The sequence below is a fragment of the Siniperca chuatsi genome, linkage group LG4, assembly GCF_020085105.1.
Source record: "Siniperca chuatsi isolate FFG_IHB_CAS linkage group LG4, ASM2008510v1, whole genome shotgun sequence".
Lineage (NCBI taxonomy): Eukaryota > Metazoa > Chordata > Actinopteri > Centrarchiformes > Sinipercidae > Siniperca > Siniperca chuatsi.
Window position 1 is genome coordinate 1,726,148 of NC_058045.1, and position 24,265 is coordinate 1,750,412.

The following is a 24,265-nucleotide window of genomic DNA, read 5'->3' on the forward strand; positions in this document are numbered from 1 at the left end:
AAATCTGCTCCAGAGCGCTCTGGACCTCAGACTGGGGCGAAGGTTCATCTTCCAACAGGACAATGACCCTAAGCACACAGCCAAGATAACAAAGGAGTGGCTACGGGACAACTCTGTGAATGTCCTTGAGTGGCCCAGCCAGAGCCCAGACTTGAACCCGATTGAACATCTCTGGAGAGATCTGAAAATGGCTGCGCACCAACGCTGATGGAGCTTGAGAGGTCCTACAAAGAAGAATGGGAGAAACTGCCCAAAAATAGGCGTGCCAAGCTTGTAGCGTCATACTCAAAAATATTTGAGGCTGTAATTGGTGCCACAGGTGCTTCAACAACGTATTGAGCAAAGGCTGTGAATACTTACGTACATGTGATTTTTTCGTTTTTATTTTTAATACATTTGCAAAGATTTCAAACAAACTTCTTTCACATTGTCATTATGGGGTATTGTTTGTAGAATTTTGAGGAAAAAAATTGATTTAATCCATTTTGGAATAAGGCTGTAACATAACAAAATGTGGAAAAAGTGAATCGCTGTGAATACTTTCCAGATGCACTGTAGCCACCTTTTCTTCCACTCTTTCTGTGTTGGATAAAAGGTGGGTCTTCCTTTTCACATATTGATGACATGGTTAACCACTTCAATGATATGTGTGCATCTGCTCTAGAAGCTGCTGCCCCCCTTAAGACCAAATCAGTTTCTAAGACCAATTCTTCTCCCTGGCTAGCAGAGCGTAGGTGGAAAACCACATGACTGCTTGTCCATTATAATCAAATGAAAGACTTGATGATCTTGCTGAATCAAAAAATGAAGGAGGCACAAACTGCTTATTTCAATAATCTCATCACCACAAAAAAAAAAACAATACTAGGTTTCTTTTTAAATCTATTGACCGCCTCCTAAATAACCCAGCCTCCAGCATGACCTTTGGTGGTAGCTTGTGAACATTTTTTATCCTTCTTTGTAGACAAAATCAACAGAATAAGAGCATCTACCGTGCACCCCAGCCACCCCTGACCTCATACTGAGCTGTCTCACACCTGTCCCATCCTAATAGATCAATTTTCCCCCATCTCCCTCAGGGATTTGATTGAGACTGTTTCCCACCCTCGTTCCTCCATGTGTCCCCTTGACATTGGACCGTCGCTACTTGCTATAATGAACCAGTCACTCGCATCAGACTATGTCCCTGAATATTTTAAAATGGCCGGAGTTCAACTGCTTCTAAAAAAAACACACCTACAGTGATGTGAAAAAGTGTTTGCCCCCTTCCTGATTTCTTTTTTTTTTTGCATGTTTGTCACACTTAAATGTTTCAGATCACCAAACAAATTTAAATATTAGTCAAAGATAACACAAGTAAACACAAAATGCAGTTTTTAAATGAAGATTGTTATTATTAAGTGAAAACAAAATCCAAACCTACATGTGAAAAAGTGATTGCCCCCTAAACCTAATAACTGTTTGGGCCACCCTTAGCAGCAACAACTGCAATCAAGTGTTTGTGATAACTTGAAATGAGTTTTTTACAGCGCTGTGGAGGAATTTTGGAGAATTGTTGTAATTCAGCCACATTGCAGGGTTTTCGAACATGAACTGCCTTTTTAAGGTTATGCTACAGCATCTCAATAGGATTCAGGTCAGGACTTTGACTAGGCCACTCCAAAGTCTTCATTTTGTTCTTCTTCAGCCATTCAGAGTTGGACTTGCTGGTGTGTTTTGGATCAACTGGAATTTTTTTAGTATCTGCTGATAAGGTGTCCACCTTCAGCTGTGCGTTTTATCAGTACTATGCTGATGATACGCTACTTAACCGTTAGGCCCCGTGATCCCTCAAATTTAACTACTATGCACAAGTGTCCAGCCAAGATTAGTAACTGGATATCTCATAATTTTCTTCAACTAAATCACAAACTGAAGTTCTGATTTTTGCCCCATATCAGGTGTCTTCTAACATCCTCAAACACCTTGGTTCATTGGCTACAAATAGAAAACCTAGGCACAATTTTTGACTACCAACTGAAATTTGATGCATGTCCAGACAGTTATTAAGTCCTGTTACTTTCACCTGAGGAATATTGCAAAAATGCGCCCTCTGTTATCTTTACAGCAGTTGGAAATGGTTATCCATGCTTTTGTGTCCTCTCGCTTAGACTACTGTAATACTCTGTATTCCTGCCTAAGTCAAGATGCAGTTGCCCAATTACAGTTAGTACAAAACTCTGCAGCTGGATTACTCACTAAGACCTCATATCGCTCTCACATCACCCCGGTTCTGATGTCACTACACTGGCTTCCAATTAAATTTAGGATTCAATTCAAGATCCTCCTCCTCATTTATAAGGCTTTGAATAATCTTGCTCCAGAGTATATTAGTGAACTACTAATGCCTTATATCTCTGCTAGGCTTCTCAGGTCCTCTGACCGAGGCCTCCTAGTTGTACCTCATTCAAGACTGAAATCACGAGGGGACTGTGTGTTCGTTGTCCTGGTTCCCAGGTTGTGGAACAGCCTCCTCCTGGGAGTCAGGTCAGCAAACTCCCTTGCATGTTTTAAGTCACAGCTGAGGACGTGGGAAGAAGTTTTTTTGTGCTTGAGTCGTGTACTCTATTCTGTTTGTGTGTCCTTCTCTTTTAACCTTTTATCCTGTTGTAAAACACTTTGTAACCTAGATTTTGAAAGGTGCTTTATAAATAAAATTTGAATTACTTACCTTTCTCACCATAGTTCAATTCAAAGTCATGAAATTACCAAAATCCTAAATAAGGAATAAATTACCTCTCAAAGTAAGGTCAGGTAAAATAAACAAACAGTCCACAACATGTATTCAACAGAATACATAACAGAATTATACATATACAACCAAAGTCATTTTAAATACAATTTCATAAACACATTTGTCTGTGTGTTTAACTTAATCTGACATGAACTTAAATGCAAACTCAAACTTCAGTAAATTTCTACAGCCCAGCCCACCTTGGCCTGTATGTCTGTCCAGTATATTCTCCTTTCGGACACATCAAAGTCGAGAGCGGAGGCCTCTTTAACTCCTGTCAGAGGAATGGCCACGTCGTTGCTGTTAGTACCCAAAGATATACTCCTGATATTGTCCCTGAGGAAAAAAAAAAACACAAGACAATGTTTTAAAAAAAAAACCCAGCTGCTTTCATTTTTGCAAATTCAATGCAAGTTAGGACCTTATCAACACTAAATCATTCATTTTTTTCATATTTATTCCGGTTCAGGGTCATAAAAAGGTAGGGCTATAATCAAGACCACTGAGACAAGTCCAAGCTCGAGCAGTTTTGATATCGAGTCAAGACCCAGTCAAAACGGGTGTAAAACCAAGTCAATTCCATACAGTCTATGGTCAAGATAGTCTATGGTTTCTCAAGAACAAAAACAGTAGCCATTCAATATTCTTCATACTTTTGTCTTACTGTTGTTCATAGTGAACATTAGCTATGATAAACTTCAATCAGTAATTTTTTTTGTTTTTAGAAAAGTTTGAAATGTGATGAAAGCATAGAAAAACGGAATTTGCGTAAATGTTGCATTATTTGCTAAAGTTGTGATTACTATTGTTAGAAACTATCCAATTCCATTAGAAACGAAATATTATTGCACAAATGGTAACTATGAAAAGTTTGATATCTTTCCACACGTTTCTGTACAAGACTAACTTATACATCTAAAAAGAGGATGCTTAGTTGTTACATGGCAAAGACACACTATGGAACATAAGCATTAACCTACCTGCAGTTGTAAACAACAGAGCAGAACATTGAAGGTGATATTAAAGAATTTGACTCTCTGTGGAGAACTCTATGGCACACAATGTCTACACAGGCTGCGTAGCGTGAGCAACACATTAGCAGAGCAGCAGCAGCTTCAGTCCTCCGTCTGTGTCTACACAGGATGCGTTCCGGCACAGTACTGAATGTAGGTCACTCGGGGTTTGGCAGCACTCAGAGCCCAACACACAATCACTGTAGTTATGCGCGTAAACATAAGAAAATCGACTTTGGGTCGCATTTACATGCGAGCAAAATGCATGCTGTTACACGGCCTGTGTAGACAGCTCTATTGTTTAAAATAGAAGCGTATCGGTTCTGTCAGACGTGCATGGGAATAACGACTGAAAAACGCGGCTGAAATGCCTCCTGTGTAAAACAAACATGCTGTAATAGTGGGGACCACTGGCTCAGACCAAGACACCAGAGTCAAAACACCCATTAGAACAACTTAAGTCTGAGATAACAAAAAGAATGTCTTGAGACTCATGCAAGACCAAAATTGGACTCGAATAGTGCAGCCCTCCAAAGAAGTAGGAGCCTCACCTAGGAAGCAGGGAACGGTTGTCATTCAGCTGTTTTGTGTCCTTGTCCTCGTTCTTGTCATTTGTTTTTTGCTTATACTTTTTTTTTAATGTAGCCTATATAGAGAACATGAATGGAATATGTACTAGCAGCAGGTTAACAGGAACAGTGCAGATTGACAGGTAGGCATAGGCTACCTGTTGGTGAAGAGCAGGAAGGCCTCAGGCACCACACAGGTCTGCAGGTCTGAGAGGAGTTCCATCCCCATGGGACAGGCACAGCTGACAGCCTGCCGACACCAGAAACACAGATGGCTGCATCCACCGTTATCCACCGCACAGCCATTTGTACCTGGACACCGATTGAAGGAGGGAAAGTTTTACCATTTCTTTCACACTGTATTTCACATCTTTTTCTTATTTTCATTTTTGCTCAGCATGTTCTACTGCTGTTAAGAAATCACCTATCCTCCTTACCGTATGTCTCTGTCACTTTAGTGGCCTTCAGCCCCATTAAATCTGGCAGCTGATCAATGATTATCTCTCGTACAGCCGTGGCTTTGTGGACCCTCTCAATGCTGCGTCTCTGCCAGTCAGTCCAGTAGATGTAATCACCCAGTAGAGTAAAACCAAAGATATGAGGCAGCTTGTCCTCCAGCAGAGTCTGTCTGTTACTGCCATCCACGTTGATCACCTAAGATGGGAACAGAAAGAGGAGACAGGGAAATGTTTAGAGCTTGTAGGGTGCACCTTAAAAACACATTTTTATGGCCTTACAGTAAAAAAAACCTGCCAGCTATGGTAAAATATAATACTTAATAGTTAGATTTTACAATTGTATGGAGAATCAAAACCTAGGCTGGATCGAGTATGGTCAATGTGCTAAATTGACCATACTTTGTGGCTAAATTGTTACACAGATAGTCATTGGTAGTGTCTAAAATGTGAATTCCTGGATATTAAATGGTCATCTGCAATTTTCTGTAGTGGTCCCAGTAATATTTGTTCTTAATGTGTACTGAAGTAGAATATCACACATTTGAGTCATTTTTTTTATAAATGCAGCTGCAAGAACAATACAACACTCTGTATTGGGTGCTTTGTCAGAGTGATTGTTATTTGGGGGGCTTTAACTGTGCACTCTCCCTCATGCCTCTTGACGCATGGAGAGCTGTTTTCTCTACTCTGCTCTCTGCTGGACTGTTAGTGCGTAACCATCATCTCAGCCTCTGACAGCAGTAGGTTTTATATTGTTTTCATGTTTTATTCCCTCGAATATCAGGTATTGTACTGTCTCTGTGCCATTTATGCCCATACGATGTACTTAGATGCACCATGATGCATTGGCGAGGGATGGATTATTTATTAATTTCTCGTGAAGTGGGTGTGTGTTTGTGCTTGTGGGTACCAGACGGACCCAGCGGGGCATGGACCCCATCCTGCTTCAGCCTTATCCCACTAGCAATAGCCTTATAGGGTTAAACCTATACGAAATACAATCTGGAGTTACACTACGTAATTGACGTTCGCACCTACTATTTCTGAAAGAATAACAGTGAATGGGGAAACTCCAACACTTGACCGACCAATGGTGTAACTTCATCACTCAAAAAAAATTACCTGGAAAGGTAAAACACTTCACTGTCACTATCATGACAACTTCTTTTGAGCAAAACACCAAATCCACCAGCTCCATGGTTGCTATTCTGTAGCTGACCTTGAGAGCTAATTGTCACAGCTGTGTCTTGTTGACTAATTATGCTCTCCCCTTTATATGCAGTAGCATGCTGGACCTGAGGCTCTCTCACACAGAGACAAGACAGCCAGGCTGGCTGTGGAACTTTGGACTCTTGGTTTAAACGGTGATAAGAAGAAGAAGAGGATCTCGACCAGCGCGACCAAGCGGCGTTGTGGTCGAGTGTTTTTTGGTGCTTGCTGAAAGTATGTGTGTGTGATTCGGTTGAATAAATAAAAGATGTGACCTATAGAACACCCTGCTACATCAGTGTTTATACGAGGGGAACCCACGGTAGCAACAGACCTGCTACAGTTTTATTGTCTCCATCTAAATAGAAAGTCATGTAAAACCTTAAGACAACACAAAAATAAACAAAACACAAAAAAAGACAAGAAAATAACGTCACCACTTTGACAACACATATCACATTTAGAAAAAAAATACACTGCAAATTGGCAAAACACAAGCTAATTTAAAAATCCATTTGACAACACATCCGTGACATAAAGAGGTTGGGCAGCTGTGGCTTAGTGGTAGAGCGGGTCGTCCACCAATCGGAAGGTCAGCGGTTCGAAGTGTCCTTGGGCAAGACACTGAACCCCAAATTGGTCCCGAGGGCTGTGCCTTTGGTGTGTGTGTGTGTGTGAGAATAATTAGTTTCTTTGACTGATGAGCAGTTAGCATCTGCCACTGTGAAGCGCTTCGAGTGGTCGGAAGACTAGAAAGGCATAGGCTGTATACAAGTACAGTACAGTCCATTTAAAGAAAGGTTTAGCAGTTACAGAAAACACAAGCAAATACAGTTGTACAGAACTGAGTTACAACACAAGAGAAATTCCCAGGGGACACAAAAAGTCTGACAACCAGAGCTGAAACAATCAGTCGGTTATCAGTTAGTTGATTGGCAGAAAATGAATGGGAAACTAATAATTGATAATCCATTAACTGCTTAAGTCAGTTCTCAAGCAAAAATGTCAAACATTTGATGGTTCCAGCTTCTTAAATGTGCAAATCTGCTGGTTTCCTTGTCTTACATTACAGTAAATCAATGTTTGAGTTTTGGAGTGTTGGTCGGACAAAACAAGACATTTGAAGACTTCTCATTGGGCTCTAGGAAATTGCACGAGACATTATAATAATAATAATAATAATAATAATAATAATGCTAATAATTGGCAGGTTCATCAAAGAAAATAATTTTTAGTTGCAGCCCTACTGACAACAATGAGCTAATAATGTTTATTAAAGATTCCGAGATTACTGGAGATATTAAATATACATCTAGCGTAAGCCTCTTACTAATTAGTTGCATGTTACTACTGTATCTGTATTGAGCAGGAAAACCCCCAACTACATTAAAAAAGAAGGAGAGACTGCTTGTTGGGCAAATGAGGATGTCCAGGCCCTCAGGTAGCTGGAGTCAGCAGTTAGAAACCAAAAGGTGGACCATAAGATTTCTTAGCATCTGGCAGAAATAGGGATACAACACACATACGATTCTACAAAATACAGTGGAAACACAACACAGAACCTACTAATAAAGCCCTTACATGGTTCACATGGTATTAATCTTTGGGATTTCTCTTATATTCAGGTATTCTTTTAATTGATTGATGTATGTTATTATCTTGCCTTGCTTTTCTGGTTCTTGTGTAACTTGCTCAGTTTTAATGAAGTTCCAAAAAAATGTAGTTTAGAGATTCTTGTTAAATCACCATTAACATTGTCAGTAACAGACGAAGAGACAACATTTTGTCATCTGAACTTTCCATGCTGACAGATTACAAAATCAGGCAAAATACAGTGAAACACACAACACTTATACTCACATAAATGCATAACACACAATTTCTCACAACCTGTCTCTGTTCTGCGTATGTTTGTGTGTGCGTGTGCATATCAGTCACAAGGCATCTATTACCAGGCTGCTGAAAACTGATACAGGCACCCCTGCCAACAAAACCCCTGCTGTGTGTGTGTGTGTGTGTGTGTGTGTGTGTGTGTGTGTGTGTGTGCGTGCTTCTATGAGCGGAAAGTAAGAGCTGCAATTGGCAAGGCTGCAATTAGAACTTGTGTCCAGCCCTCCTCATCGCCTGTGCTATTACTGGACTGGTGTTGACTGAAATAGATGCATGCTTTTATTTTAGACATACTACAGTCATCTACAGCCTGCGCAAGGGTGTATGTGTCTGTCACACGCTGCCTTAAGTTCTTCAGTGTGCCATGCCAGAGATTTCACAAATGGGAGGAATTCTGTTGGACAGTTTGCAGATGCACTAAATGTGTATGACACACAGATACAAAACTGAATATAACTGAATGCTTGGAAATACTTTGGTGCAGTACAGTGTATAACAAGCCTGCAGCTGGTGGGATCTATTGGTTTGAGTAAGCCAGGTTTAAGATGCTAACAGGCTATTTTCCATGTTAAAGCACAGAGAAAGAGAATCTGATTCCCACACATAGTGAAATCACAGGCCAATTTATGAAATATAATAGCTGTTCTTGTGTTTGTCTTTCTCACTGCAGTCTGGGTCATGCAGTATGAGTACTGGAGGGTATAAGGCAGGGCTGCCGAAAGCTGGCCATAAGGTGTGATTTGCCCCGCCAGATGTTTCTAGCAGGAATTTTTTTTTTTATAAAAAATTGGTGAGGTAAAAAGGCTCTTTATATATGTAGAATCCTTAATTATTCATAATTTTTCTTTCTAAAAAATATCAGGCGTTTGAAGATGGCGGTAAAATCAACAAGTACTTGCCAGTCCATGCAGGGTTTTCATTGTCACATTTACATTTCAGGGTTGACAGAGATATATTTTCAGTAGAGCACTTCCCTACTTGTGACTGTCAACAGCCAGATGTGTTAAAAAGCAACTAAGCGTGGTCGGAACTCACATGAGAAAACGTTGATTTGTGAAATGATTGGCAGTGTCGCTACATCCGTAAGCATTCTGCCCGATCAGTACTGCGCATGTGGAACTCTCAACAGATGAGAAGGAAGCGAGATGCTCGTTAGCTACTTCCATATACTAGCCTATATATGTAGTTTACTTATTTTGTCATATCAGATTTATGTATGCTAGGCCACTTGGATGTTTCTTGGCCTGATGTGGCCCGCGGGCCGCCAATTGAATAGGCCTGCAATAGGTGTTTGCTTTTGGCCTGTGGCCCACAGTTTCAGTTTTGGCCCTCCAAGGGAAAAGGTTTGGGCACCCCTTTTGCTGCAACGCAATGCAACATCATCTAGCAATGCACTGTGTTTGCCAATCAAATGCATGCACATTTCCAGTAGATTACGTTGTAACATGAACAGTGTTATTCTGCTGTTCACCTTGTGATCATTGAGACAGAGAATACAATTATTATCCTCAGATGAACATCTGCAGATTGTGAAAACAAATTTCCCTCCAGAGACAATAAAGACAATCTACAAAACCAACATGGTTTCAGACTTCTAAATCACTGCCCAAATCTCTAATTTGTTCAGTAATTCAAATAGGTGTTAGATGCTTATTGACAGTTGATGTTCTGGTTGGAAAAACAATTGACCAATCAGCGCTTTGTTGGCAGGATTAAGAAAGGGAACGTCATCTATCTAGCTACATCCATGAAAAACAGACACAAAAATGGCTTGTATTTTGCAGCCATCTACAGTCGGTTTTCATGTCAGAAATGTTCACCTCTGTGTGACTCAAAGAGACTCCAGAAATTCTCCAGGAATTCCAGAAAAATAGAGGTGACCTTTGAGTGACTTACCAGGAATTAAACCTGTCTTGACAGCTGACAATGACACAAGAATGACTGTTCAGATAATATCACCATGTTAGAATGATCACCAGACTATGACATTGTGATATGTTACCATATTGCTGTAGCCTGTAAGGCTGTGGGTGCCAGTGCACTGAAGAGTGTGGCAGTGTCTTTCATATATCTGTCATGTATTTTCCAAATTGCAGTTGGTTCCTTTTAAGTTTCCATAATTTTTTGATCTTCCACTGTGGTTAAGTGTTATTTGTCTGGAAACAGGGTTCCAAACAAATAACACTTAACTTAATGAGTTCAGATCTATGGCCTTCACTTCAATTGTTATGAAATCAAAGAAAACCTTAATCCACCATGGTTCCCCTCTCAGACAGCAAATGTATTGACAATGCTAAGTTGTTCATCCTAAATACTATGTACGAGTCAAGGCTAAACTTTTGTTTAGTTTTTGGCTGGCTGTTTGGAAAAACTCCCAACCATATCTTTTAATTGACTGACTTGAATGTTTTCTGATTTTAATTTTCATCCTCATTTTATTTTAGTTTTTATATGATATTTGACTGACAGGCAGGGTTCTTGTGGATGGCTATTTCTTAATAAAAAGTTACATGTGCATGCTCTGGTGTGTTTCACCTCCAATACTTTTCATCACGCTCATAAACTAACGTCAGTACCGTGGTGATGTTATAGATTTGTAGGAGGTTAAAAGAGTACATGACACAACAGCTGGATGCGTCTAATGAAAACAGTTCCAATGTTGTCTTAATTAAGAAGTGTTTACATTGTTTGTCTACACCCTGTGCATTGACATAGTAATACCAAAGAAGAAGAAAAGGAAGAGAGAAGTAGAAAGGAACAAGTGAGTATACCAAAATGAGGCATTTTAAGAGGATAGCAGGTGACTAGAGAAAGAGAAACAAAAAAGGGGAGAAAAAGTCACTGTAACACATGGATGCGAACAGACAGACTCCTCAATCCACATACACACACAATTTAAGGGGAACTACTTAGGAACTACTAAGAATGAGTTTGGTTTGGAACTGTTCCAGTGACAATGGATTTCACACTAACATCACTAAACATTTGCTCAAATGTACCACATATATTGATTTAATTTTGTCATCAAATATTAACTCTGCAACTCACATCCTTGTGTTGCTATGAGCTAGAAGATAATATCTACAACAAAAAATGCAGAATAAGAATTAGTGTTGTTGCAATGAGCAGCAGTGTATCCAGCTATCCATTTAGTGAAATATCCATTCAGAGGGTGGGGGTGAGGGGGTGAGCAAAGAGAAAAAAATACACTTTGATGGGCCTCTGATCCAAGGGAGGTTCCTGACCCCTCCACAAAAAACCTATTCATTTATCACTGTGACACAATTAGACATGGCCATCCAAGTGAAAAGATGGAAGAGAGACTCCGTTTGCCTGCCCTCTCCTCCTCTCTTTCTCGCTTTCTCTCTCCACTGGCCTTTTCAGGAAGAATTATGCACTGGGAGTGTGATTTTTTTTCCTCTGTCTTTTTTCATTTTGGGTGTGAGAATGTCTCATTTCTTGACACGGGGGAAAAAGGACAAAAAGAAAGAAAGAGAGCAAACAGAAAATTAACAAAGGTCTCATTGGACACGCTGGGAGAAGTCAGACCATCGCAGGACAGTTCACATACGCTCACACACACACACACACGGATATTCTCTGATAAACAATTAAACACACAGGAAAACAGGAGGGTCGCACAGTGTTTCACTCAGAACCCTAAAACCTTGCATTAACCAGGGATTCATCTGACTGCTTACTGTGTGTCCATATGCAAAATTCCAATCTGCTTCAACTCATTCACTAGAGCTGGGTATCGGAATGGAATCAATCAATGGACTGTACTTATATAGCGCCTTTCTAGTCTTTCTGACTACTCAAAGCGCTTCAACTACATATCTCATTCACTCCATTCACACAATGATGAAAGTAACTAATCATTCACACACCGACGGCACAGCCCTCAGGAGCAATTTGGGGTTCAGTGTCTTGCCCAAGGAAGGCAAGACGGAATCAAACTGCCGACCTGCCGATTGGTGGAGAACCCACTGTGCCACTAAGCCACAGTCCGACCAACAGTCCAAAACCCAAAAATATTCAGTTTAGCGTCGGCATTCATTAAAAAGGTCATTAGTGACTTTCAGAAGGGCTGTCTCAGTGCTGTGGTATTGACGATAACCATAATGAAACTTTTCAAAGGTACTATTATTGTCCACAGCAGCAAGAAGCTGCTTAGATACAATTTTTTTGAGAACCTTGGAAATAAAAGGCAGTATAGAGATCAGACAGAAGGGAGACTGGGTTAACTAACTGATTAACAGTCTTAAATAGGAATCTGGAGTTGTGCTGATGGGCAGAAATAAGTGCAGAGAAATGGCATGTTCTTGCATCTTTCACCATCCCATTATAAAAGAGTAATGACTCTTTCATAGCTACAAAGTGGACCTCGAGACCTGATTTCTTCCATCTGCTTTCTGCATTTCCTTTAACAGCTTCGAATACTGTCATTTAACCATGGCTGTTTTCTAGAGTTTGATCTATTTTTCAGAGGAGCTATGAGATCTCAGGTTCAAGAACACAGGTAATTAAAAGAATCAATCAAATCGTTGGTGTAGGAGGAATCAGGAAACACATTGCCAAGAGAATTGAACAGTGTACAAAATTTCGAGGCACTATGCTCATTAAGGACGTGTGTGTACTTAGAGCGGGATAAGACAGTACTAGCAGTCTGTAATTCACAGTTAAAAACAATGCATAGGTGATCAGATACAAACATGTCCCTGATTTCCACAGATGGAGTTTTCAGGCCTAAAGTAAAGATAAGGTGTGGCCACGAGAATGAGTTTGGCAGGACACATGTTGTTGAAAGTTAAGAGTTAGTGATATTTAAATCAGTAGCAAGGGCATCAGAAGAGTCATCAACATGAATATTGAAATCACCACAAAGAACAATTCTATCATACTTTAAAATAAGACTATTAATATTGCTGTGTGGGCTGTGCCAGTTGCGTTTGAGAGACCTATGCGAAATGACCACAGGAGCGCTAGAAGGATCCAGGCTACAAATATGAACAGAAATAGAAATAGCAGCACTATGATCACTCCACAAGGGGGAGGTAGTGACAGCAGAGGGTGCATGGCTGTTTTTTATGGCTGTGGGCAGAGAAGAGAAAGAAGAGCAAGGGGAGACAGGTGAAGACTGTCTTGTGTAAATAAGAGCAATCCCAGAATTAAAAGTTAAAATTGTGAATAAAACCAATGTCATGGGTACTGCAGACAGACTGGAGCCAGGTATGAAGGCTGAGGAGCCTGCTAAAACGGCCAATTCCATGACCCAGTGTAAGGTGTAGACCCGAAATGAAAGCATGCTTTCCACTGCTGTTGAGCAGGTTGAAGAGGCAGATAAAGTGTATGTCTATATACATGCATACCTGTTCATATATGCACACCAAACTAATGAGTAAAATAAAGCTCAATACATGTCAGTGTTCCTTGTATCACAGGAATGCATTTGTTTTCTCCCCCTGAGAGGGATGAAGAGTGGAAAGTAACTAAGTACATTATCTCCAGTACTGTACTTAAGTACAAATTTGAGGTACTTTTCTTGAGTTTTTTCTTTTCATGTCACTTTCTACTTCTACTCCACTAAATTTCAGAGGGAAATATTATACTTTTTACTTCACTACATTTAGGTTTAGTTACTAGTTACTTTACAAATTCAGATATAAGATAGTTATTAAGTGAAGAGCTTATAAAAATGTTTTGTTATAAATTAAACTACCCAACTTTCCTTTAAATTATTTTAATTTATTGTTAATAATGTTGAGGTTTGGACTGTTGGTTGGACAAAACAGCATTGTATATTACCAAGCGATGGCAACATCAGGAAAAAGGAACACGAGAAACTAGAGAAGTACCAAGGGCTCAGAGAAGAGCTGGAGAAGACCTGGAAGGTGAAGGCAATAGTGGTGCCCGTGGTCATCGGCGCACTCGGGGCAGTGACCCCCAAACTGGAGGAGTGGCTACAGCAGATCCCTGGAAGAACACCAGACATCTCGGTCCAGAAGAGTGCAGTACTGGGAACAGCAAAGATACTGCGCAGAACCCTCAAGCTCCCAGGCCTCTGGTAGAGGACCCAAGCTCGAAGGATGAGACCACCCGCGGAGGGTGAAGGACAAAGTTTTTTATATACATATATATATATATATATATATATATATATATATATATATATACATATATATATACATATATATATACATATATACATATATATACATATATACATACATATATATACATATATACATACATAGATATACATATATACATACATAGATATACATATATATATACATATATACATACATACACATATATACATATATACATACATATACATATATACATACATACACATATACACATATATATACATATACATATACATATATATACATACATATACATATATATACATACATATACATATATACATATATACACATATATACATATACATATACACATACATATACACATATACACATACACATATATACACATATACATATACATATATATACACATATACATATACATATATATACACATATACATATACATATATATACATATATATATATATGCATATATTTGTTAGTGCGCATGCGCCAGCCCGCATGCTGCCTGTTGCCGTAGCTCCGTCTCGTCATCTTACTTTTTCCAACTTTTAGCTTTCCCTTTTCTTACAAACTTAAGTAACTTGTGTGTAAGTATAATTTAAACTACGCTCTTTACGAAAATGAGATAAAGTGTTTTGGTACTTTTGGCGCCCAGGACTACCGATGTCCCCACTGAGATCTGGAGGAGGACACACCGAGGATGCAGAGGTGGAACGAAGCGGCGAGGGAAGAGAGAGGGGTGCAGACAAAAGAGACTTAAGAAAAAGATTTAAGCCGTGTCTGCCTTCTCTCATCATGGGCAACGTGAGATCGCTGGCGAATAAAATGGACGAGCTAACGGCGTTAGCCCAGAGTCAGACGGAGTTCCGTGAGTGTAGTTTGATGTGCTTCTCAGAGACATGGCTACACCAGGATATCCCGGACCATAACGTTTCCATCGACGGCTTTCAGACTGTTCGGGCCGACAGGGATCACACCGGGAGTGGTAAGCGGAAAGGCGGTGGGCTTGCTGATGGTGTAACCCTGGTCACGTTACTATCAAGCAGAATATCTGTAGCCCGGACATTGAACTGTTAGCTGTGGGACTCCGGCCATATTATCTGCCATGTGAATTTTCACATGCCATTGTTGTGGCTGTTTACATCCCCCCCTCCGCTAACCCGGCATCGGCGTGCAACGCCATTCACACCACCATAGCACAACTCCAGACTCAACACCCGAGTGCACTCATATTAATCTCAGGTGACTTCAACCATGTCAGTGTTTCAACAACACTTAACAAATCCTTTAACCTACTATCTATTATGTATAGTAGTAGTAGTATCTATGGTAATTTTGGTTATAGTTATTAATTTAATTATTAATCTGAGTTACACATTGATAGTTTAGTGTATTTTATGAGACTGAATCAATTAATTTGGCTATCCTTTCCCTTGTTTAAGGGTGGTGCCCCGGGGACTTCTTTCATTAAAGTTATTATTTATGATTATCTTTGATAATTAATAATTGATAATTGATTGCACCTACACAATTTGGTGACCCTTTAACCATTGTAAATCCCAACACACGTTATACACTGATTTAGATCCAATGTTTAAATCAAAAGATTTAAGTACTTAATTTTGTTTGACCAATGTGCAAAATACAAATTTTGCATCAATTGTTTTGTGTTTGCACAAATGTAATGTGTTAGTACTACTGATAAATACTGAAAAGAACAGTTTAAAAATAGTTATCTAAATGTAGTAAAGGTTATTAAAAAATAAATAGGTAGTAAAAAGTAGGTAAAAAGATACACATATTTTATAAGAAATAGCTTTGTTATTAGTAATAACATGAGAGACCATTTTAAGTAGCATGTAAAGAAAATAAGTTAGCTTGACCATCTATTGTGTGTCTCCTCCACAGTAGAAACAAACATAGCTGTTGGCTAGTAGCTTTTATTGCTTGCTCACCACAACAGTGCTTACATCAGACCACAATATTACCATTCTAATGGGATACATAAGATCAGCCACAACATACAGATGTGGGCCAAAGACTGACCTCCCAGTGGAGATAAGGCAGCTACTGTCACTTTGTGGTAACAGGGATGGAGGAGTACATACAGCAGAGAGACAGAGAGAGGGAAACAAGATGGAAGAAACATGGAGGAGAGAGAGCTGGCAGGACACTATGGAAACTCTGAGCAACGACAGGTGTTTCTGTTATTTCTCTAACCTGAGAGCTAGTCACACAGTAAGCTCAATCAGGATTTATGGAAACATGTCAAAGCAGTTTCAGAGGAGCAAACAATCAGTCATCATATCATGACCAGGAAAAACTCCAAACCTCTGAACTTTCAGGTTGATGATCACAGTATTTGATATAGAACAGTATGTGGCATGATTATGATGGAGTATGGTGTCTAATACTATACTATTCGATAAAGTTTGTCATGTTCAGGGAGTGGACACTATCTGGGCATGTGCGGAGCTGAAGACCTCGGGTGCCGGTGGCACAGGAGGGAGGTCCCAGGAGGCCGGCGGCGAAGACGGAACCCTTCTGGAGGCCGGCCGCGAAGGCAGAGTCCCTCGGGAGACCGGTGGCGAAGGCGGAGTCCCTCTGGAGACCGGCGGCGAAGGCGGGACCCTTCAGGAGGCCGGAGAACCAGATCAGGGCCCGGCAACAGGACAGCAGGACAGGGGGCCGGCAACGGGACAGCAGGACAGTAAGCCGGCAATGGAGAGACTGGTAGAGGAGCTGGCAGAACCAGTGATATCTGGGAACCCGCAGCCTGCCACTCCGGCAGAAAAGGAGGATACTGCTGCAATCCAGCAGAGAATTCTGTGGCGTGGTGCGGTGGGAGAACCGTCTGCAGGGTCGCAGCACGCGACACTGGTGCAGGATGCGGCTGCGATTCAGCGGCGACGAGGGATTGGTGCTGCTGCGATCCAGCTGGGAAAGGAGGCGACTGCGATCCAGCGGCGGCAAGGGGTTGGTGCTGCTGCGATCCAGCTGGGAAGGGAAGCCACTGCGATCCAGCGTCGGCAAGGGGTTGTTGCTGCTGCGATCCAACCAGGGCAGGAGGCGGCTGCCATCCAGTGGCGACTAGGGATGGCTTGGATCGCAGCAGCGGCAAGGGGTTGGTGCTGCTGCGATCCAGCCGGGAAAGGAGGCGACTGCAATCGAGCAGGGAGTCCAGGAGGCTGCTGCAATCCAGCAGGGTGCCCAGGGACTGGGGGCTGCTGCGATCCAGCAGGGTGTTCTAATGTTATTCTGTCCTGATGCAGTTAGTCAAATGTTGTGCCATATATTATACATACATATATTATACAGTTCAACATAGCCCATGGCTTGCTTAGTCATGGAGTAAGTACGTCATGAGCCATAACCATGGCAACAACTGGCATGGCCGGATGTGTTCATTAGTTTTTACTGTCCCCTGGAAACTTTGTTTGGTAATTTTTTTCCCCCTGCAACTTCAAGTGTTTTTGTATTTGATTGTTCTTTCTCAGTGAATTGAGCTGTTTATAAATGAGCAGTAGACTTAATGATTTCCTAAAATCTCTGTAATAATCCATCCTTTCACCAGGAAATTAAATTTTTTTTATATTTTTACTTTATTATTAGGACCTGAGCACCAAGTGATACGACGGCCCTATTGTTATCCAAAGAGTTATTATTATTAGGGTGCAAGCACAAAAGTGATGGGAAAGCATATTGTAATTCAAGGAATAATTATTATTAGGGCCCGAGCACCAAGTGGTGTAATCAAAGTAATTATTATTTATGATTTTTATTTTTAGAACTCAAACACATTTTTGAGGGGCTAGGGGTGCTCGAAAACTCACGAAACTTGGGACACACATCAGTTTTGACGAAAATTGAGTGATAGTTTTAAAAATTCAACGTTAAGTGTGTAGTTTCTTTCACCTAGATGTACAAAACACGGTAGGCACATGTGATATCTCCAGACAGAAAAATGTCTCTTGGTGTAATGCTCTACACCCAACAGGAAATCGGCCTTTTTGAATTTAGTGTGCAATATCAGTGAATTTTGTATAATTTAAAGGCATGTTAATTTAACAAACTCCTCTTAGCAGGTAAACCATATCCTCCTCAAATTTGGTCAGCGTAAGCTCAAAAAATTCACGATGTTAAATTGCAAACATTTTCATGGAACGGCTTTGCCATGGCGAGGCGGACAATTTGCATGTTTCATCATGAAACGGGCAGATGTTTTTGAGGGGTAGGGATGCTCGAAAACTCACAAAACTTGGCACACACATCAGAAGGTGAAAATTTTTATCTAATATGGTTCTTGGGCATGGGTGTGGCAAGGGGGCCCCTACAAGATTTAAATAAGAAGCCCCCACATCTACTTAGATGTACAAATTTTGGTAGGCACATGTAACATCTCCAGACTTACAAAAAGTCTTTTGGTGCCACGCCCTACGCCTAACAGGAAGATGGCCATTTTGAAGTTAGTGTTCATTTGAAGTGTATTTTTTGCCATTCAATGGATTCCAAATAAAATTGTGGAGTTTTTTCTTCAGTGGGTCAGGCTTGCATATGTTTGGGCTATAGTGGGGGATGGCAGACCTGTTAGGATGACATGACGATGGCCCATTAAGTGCAAACAAAAGGTACACTCAAGTGCTAATGATGTGTCTAGGAAAGTGAGAAGAAAAAACGGGCAAACTAAGGCACAGTGCAGTTTGCCCCGTCTAAAGCATTAGGCCCTCTAAAAGGTCAGCGGCGGCTATTTCATGTCACTGTTAGGGGGGACAATAAATTATATTTTCATCACTACAAAGTCTGCTGTCTATGTTCTCTACCACCCCACCTTGTCCTTCTGTGTTGTTGCGAAGTTTCAGAGCAACAGAGACACAGAGCATCCCATAACCATAGTAACTCACTGTCACTCCTTCCTGCATGAGACTGACTGAGATTACTCTGAGCAGCATGCATGGGAATAAATTAGGATACAATATAATAGATTTGTGTATATTTCTCACTTTACCCCTGATGGTCTGAATAAGTCACGAGATTTGTCGTTAGTTGCTTTTTAGAAATAGTCACTAAGAGGGTCTTAAAAGTTGCTGCGTTGGCAACACTGTGTCTGTGTGTCATCGCTAACTTGCTGTTTGAATCGGTTTCAATGAGAGCGAGATGGGCTTATTTCAGCTTATTTCAGACGCACTTGGTCAATGAAAATGTCCAGCAGCAAACTTATGAAGTCACAGCAGTCTGATGGCAGTAACCTGCAGCTTTGATAATCACTGCTCCTCCCGGTGGTTGGAAAAATCATTGCAACTGGTTTCCACACATGGTGCTTAGGGGCAGTACGAGGCGGCGGCGTGTTCACTACGTCGTCAAGGGGGATTTAATTTCAGCCAAGTACCCAGCAGAGACCCTGCTGGGGCCAGCCTAACATGCCCCAGGCGGCAATTCTAGGTGGCTGGATCTGTAGCGTAATGTCCACTCCTCTTGGCGGTGACTGCTTCTGTCCAACTTCCCTACATTGAACTTGTCGGGGGGTTTCATCTTGAGTTTCAGTGACTGGATTTCGGCTTGGAGGTCCGCATTCTCCCTGGTCTTCAGCTGGAGTAGAACTTGGATTCCACCTGATTGCAGAGCATGTCTTCACTCTGAGTGGTTACCAGCTGCTGCTGAATAAATGAGCCCCAAAGCTTTCTGCTCTGCTCCAAGATCTGATGAAGCAGAGCTGCGTTTTTCTGGCTCACAACCTCTTTCTGAACCATGACAGTCTCACTCTTTTCCTCTGTGGCACCGAGTTGACAGTTTCACTCAGTTTCACCGTCATAGAGCTTCTGCTTCAGACGGATCGTTTTGTCCAACTCTTCTCTCAGTTTTTGTACCAGGTCTTTATGAAGAGAATATATGGATAAGTCTTTTCTCCATATCTGAGGCCTTCAGCTGCTCCTTCACTCGCAGAGATTTTTCCTCTCAGCTTTCCTCTGAGCTCCTGATTTTCTCTCTGCAGGGTATCATATTTTTGCATCATGGCCTCCATCTTAATCTCACTGCGTTGTAGTTTTCAATCAAGGTTTTGAGTTCTGTGGCAAACTCTTGAACTGTAGCTTCATGGATTCTCTTTTTAAGCTTGATGGTTTCTTCGTACCCATCCATCAGTTTCAGCAACACCTCCTCCTGCTCCTTAATTTTCTGAAGCAGAGCAGCATTATCTCGCTTCAAGGCATTGACAGTTTGTCCAAGAACTGGACAAGAACTCAGCTTCACTCTCATTGCGCTGCTGTTTCGGGTGGATCAATTTGTCTCACTCTTCTCATATGTTAGGCATCAGCTCCTTTTGTGGGTGAAGTTCTCTCTCTCTCTCTGAGGTCGTCACATGCTCTTGGACAAGTGGCGTTTCTTCTTCTTTGAGCTTTTGTATTAGATTTTCTCTGAGCCCCTGGATTTCTAGCTGTGGAGCATCTATTTTTTGGCTCATGGCCTCTTAGTGTTATATTTTTCATCCAGCCCCTGAGCTTCTCATCTTCCTTTTTTTAAAGGAAGATGACTTCCCCTCTTCCTGCTGTCCAAGTGTCTTCTCCATCTCAGCAGCCTCCTCCTGCTCCTGGACAATTAAGTTTTGTACATTTTGGAGCTTTGTTTTGAGCACCTTAATGTTTATTCTCAGGGTGTCAGTCTGTTGTCTCATGGCCTCTTTTTCTTCTTTTATTTTATTATATTTTTGCTCAAAGACTTTCAATTCTTTGACAGTTTCTTTAAGCTCATGAATGTTTTGCTGTTGGGAAGAAATATGTAGGCTCATGGCCTCTTTCTTCTTTCAGTACATTAAACTTGTTGTTCAATGCATTTCCATCTTGCAGCTTTGTGTTGAGCACCTGAATCTGATCTTTCAGGGCTTCAATTTGTCAACTCATGGCTTCCCTGTCTGTCTTGTTTTCCTTTTTCTGGTTCTCTATTTGTTGGAGCAGGGTCTGGTTTTTCACCCAGTACTGCACCTGACCAGACACCTCTCTAATCTGGTTTCCGAGCCCCTCAATGCATCTGTGAAGGGTCTGGTTTTCACACAACAACTTTATTTTACAGTTTCAATGAATACACATGTTATTTGTGATAATATCCATATACTCTTCCATTGTAAATGCTCTAAATGGCTATTCCAATAAACAATTACATTTGGCAAAGATGCATCATCATGTTGAAAAAGAGACCTGATGCTCTATTGTTATTCTTCCATTAAGAGGAAAAACATATTTTTCCTATAAAGGAATTAGTGGGGCTAATGGAAGAGATTTGAATGGGACACGCTGTATCCTTAAATAACAGAGAACCAGATGGAATTGCATTTGTAAGTATTTGTAAATAATGACTAGAATAATGTTTTGGTCATTTTAAGAAAAGAGTTTTGTTTTTTGTTGATGTCCTCACTTCACCTTCCCCTGAGCCCATCCCCTCTCTCTCCCCCTTTTCCTGTCTCTCTTCAGCTGTTCCTATCCAATAAAGGCAAAAAGCCCGAGGGGTGGGTAAGTTAACCTAAAGATCCCAGCAGCTATAGTAAGTAAAGCTCTTCCTTTTATAATGTCAGATCTCTTTGAAGCCACTGATTGTCCTTTTTTGTAATTTACATAATTGGGTCAAAGTTAAGGGAGCATCTAGTTTGTTGATTTTTGGTTATATTTTTGTGATACGTAACCTGCTGTTTGATAGAAATGCTATTTTTTTTCAATCAGACATAGAATCTTTAATTGCTAGCAGTTCACATTTATTAATATGCAGGCTTAAGACAGATGTTTTGGAGAAAGACTCAATAAAAACCACTATGGGAAGTTGAAGTGCATTCTTTAGAAACAGAATGGCATTATTTTAAATCTTACTGATGCAGAAACTGTTGTATATGCTTTTATCTCCTCGCGCCTCATTCGTCCAGGAGTGTTCTATCGTAGAAAAGGTTTCAGTCGTAGTCATCTGGACACTGTTTTTTTAGAATCAAGACGTTTCGGCTCCCATCCGGAAGTCATTCTCAATTGTGAAAAAATGGGACGGGAACTGGAAATTTAAGCTAATCCGAGTTACATAAGCCCCGCCCTCAGGAGGGAATCTGCCTGAGTATCTGTTAATAGCTAGTTTCACCTGAAACTGACCTAATAGTTTCAAGATGGCCCAGTGCTCAGTAATCAGGCCTATTGTTCTCTGGCTGCATCTACTTCATCACTGTTAAGTGCCTGATTAGCATGTGATAGGCGTGACCAAGGTGATAATACACTCTGATAGACTTTGGGCAGATTAAATCTCAGACCACCATTTCTGTTCAAAGAGGGGTTCTCTTTCTTCACAAAAATGGCTTCAAGCCATTGTGAAGCCAACTATTAGGTCAGTTTCAGGTGAAACTAGCTATTAACAGATACTCAGGCAGATTCCCTCCTGAGGGCAGGGCTTATGTAACTCAGATTAGCTTAAATTTCCAGTTCCCGTCCAATTTTTTCACAATTGAGAATGACTTCCGGATGGGAGCCGAAACGTCTTGATTCTGAAAACAGTGTCCAGATGACTACGACTGAAACCTTTTCTACGATTGTAACAGTCTGTTCACTTGTCTTAATCAAAAAACTTTGACACGACTGCAGACTGTACAGAACTCAGCTGCTAGGCTATTACCCAGGACCAAGAAGTACGACCACATCACATCTGTTTTAGCCTCTTTACACTGGCTCCCTGTTTGTTTTAGGATTGATTTTAAGATCTTGTTGATTACTTTTAAGGCTCTTCATGGCCTGGCTCCAGGCTATATTTTAGACCTTGTAATCCCTTATGAACCTTCCAGCAGTTTGAGATCTTCGGGCTGGGGTCTCCTGTCTGTTCCTGAGTCCAGGATGAAAACTAACAGGGACAGAGCATTTGCCATCAGGGCCCCGAGGCTCTCGAACAACCTGCCCGAAGAAATTAGGTTGTCTGAGTCAGTGTCTTCGTTTAAGTCTCTTCTCAAAACAAATTTTTATCTGAAAGCAGATCCTGATTTTACCTGAACTGGCTTTTGAACTGAACTGGTTTATTTTATTGCTTTTGTGTATTTTATGTATTTTATTTCTTTATATTTCATCATTCACTGTGGTATTTTATTTCTCTTGTTGTGAAGCACTTTGTACTTTATTTTGATAAGTGCTCTATAAATAAAGTTTTATTTATTATTATTATTATTATTGTCTGCCACTTGACTTATCACATTTTCTTTGTCTGCAATTGAGATGGTTTTAATGTTGCTATTCTTTATGTTCACAGAGAACCTGGGAAACTAGGAGAATGAGGATTGCAGAGATGGGGCAACCTTGTCTTATGCCTCTATTTAAATTCAATCTAGAAGGGGTGCCATGCCTTATTTTGACAGCGCTATTGCCGTTTGTATAAAGAGCTTTGAGGACGATGCAAAAAATATTTTCAAAAGCCATATCTTTTTAAGCAAAAGAAAATAAAATCATGCTCAACAGTGTCAAAGGCTTTATAAAAGGCTAAGAACATCTTGAATTACATCAGAATAGTCAAATACAAGACGAATATTACTGGAAATGTGTCTCTAATGCATAAAGCCTGAAGATTGATTCTAATACAAGTTGTAACCTCTTTGCAAATATTAATGCTAAACTGGAGGCTGGAGACTAAGTGGATGCACATTTTCAATTAATATATATACCGGCTGTTCGTAACTCAACCTGCAAAAGTGTACGCTCAATGGCAGGGTAATGACAGCAGAGCAGACCCACCAAGCAGACCCCATCCCAAATCCAGCACCCTGAGACTGTACGCTAGCCGTAAGGAAGGTGGCCGTGGACTAGTGAGTGTGAGAGCCACTATCCAGGATGAAAAATCCAAGATCCACAAGTACATCAAAGATAAGGCCCCAACAGATGACGTGCTCAGTGAATGTCTCAGGCAATGGGGAACAGAGGAAGAGGTGCTGGAGGAGGGACCATCATGGGAGGACAAACCCCTACATGGGATGTACCACCGGAACATAACTGAAGTGGCTGATATCAAGAAATCCTACCAATGGCTAGAGCGGGCCGGACTGAAGGACAGCAAAAAATATAATCCACTATAATACAGGTCAGGAATAAATTAAGTACCAAGCGGGTATGAGTATAAAATTAAAATAAGTGTGAAGTACAAAGTGGGTTTACCGGTTGATGATAATAATACAGTATAAATTAATAGTGCATGAACTGTTAAGTGTAGCCTATTAAGATATAATGAGACGGAG

The 24,265-nt window shown here is 40.8% G+C and overlaps 1 protein-coding gene across 2 annotated transcripts in view; it reads right to left on the bottom strand.

The window, feature by feature from the left end:
- The window catches only part of lrp5 (low density lipoprotein receptor-related protein 5), a 113,632-nt gene that overhangs the window by 35,473 nt on the left and 53,894 nt on the right, over window positions 1–24,265 (bottom strand). For both annotated transcript variants that reach the window (XM_044192320.1, XM_044192321.1), the window contains exons 12-14: window positions 4,793–5,009; window positions 4,514–4,667; window positions 2,974–3,109 (exon numbers count right to left, since the gene is read on the bottom strand). In XM_044192320.1, the coding sequence (XP_044048255.1) occupies window positions 2,974–3,109; window positions 4,514–4,667; window positions 4,793–5,009 (507 nt within the window). The remainder of the gene's footprint in view (window positions 1–2,973; window positions 3,110–4,513; window positions 4,668–4,792; window positions 5,010–24,265) is intronic.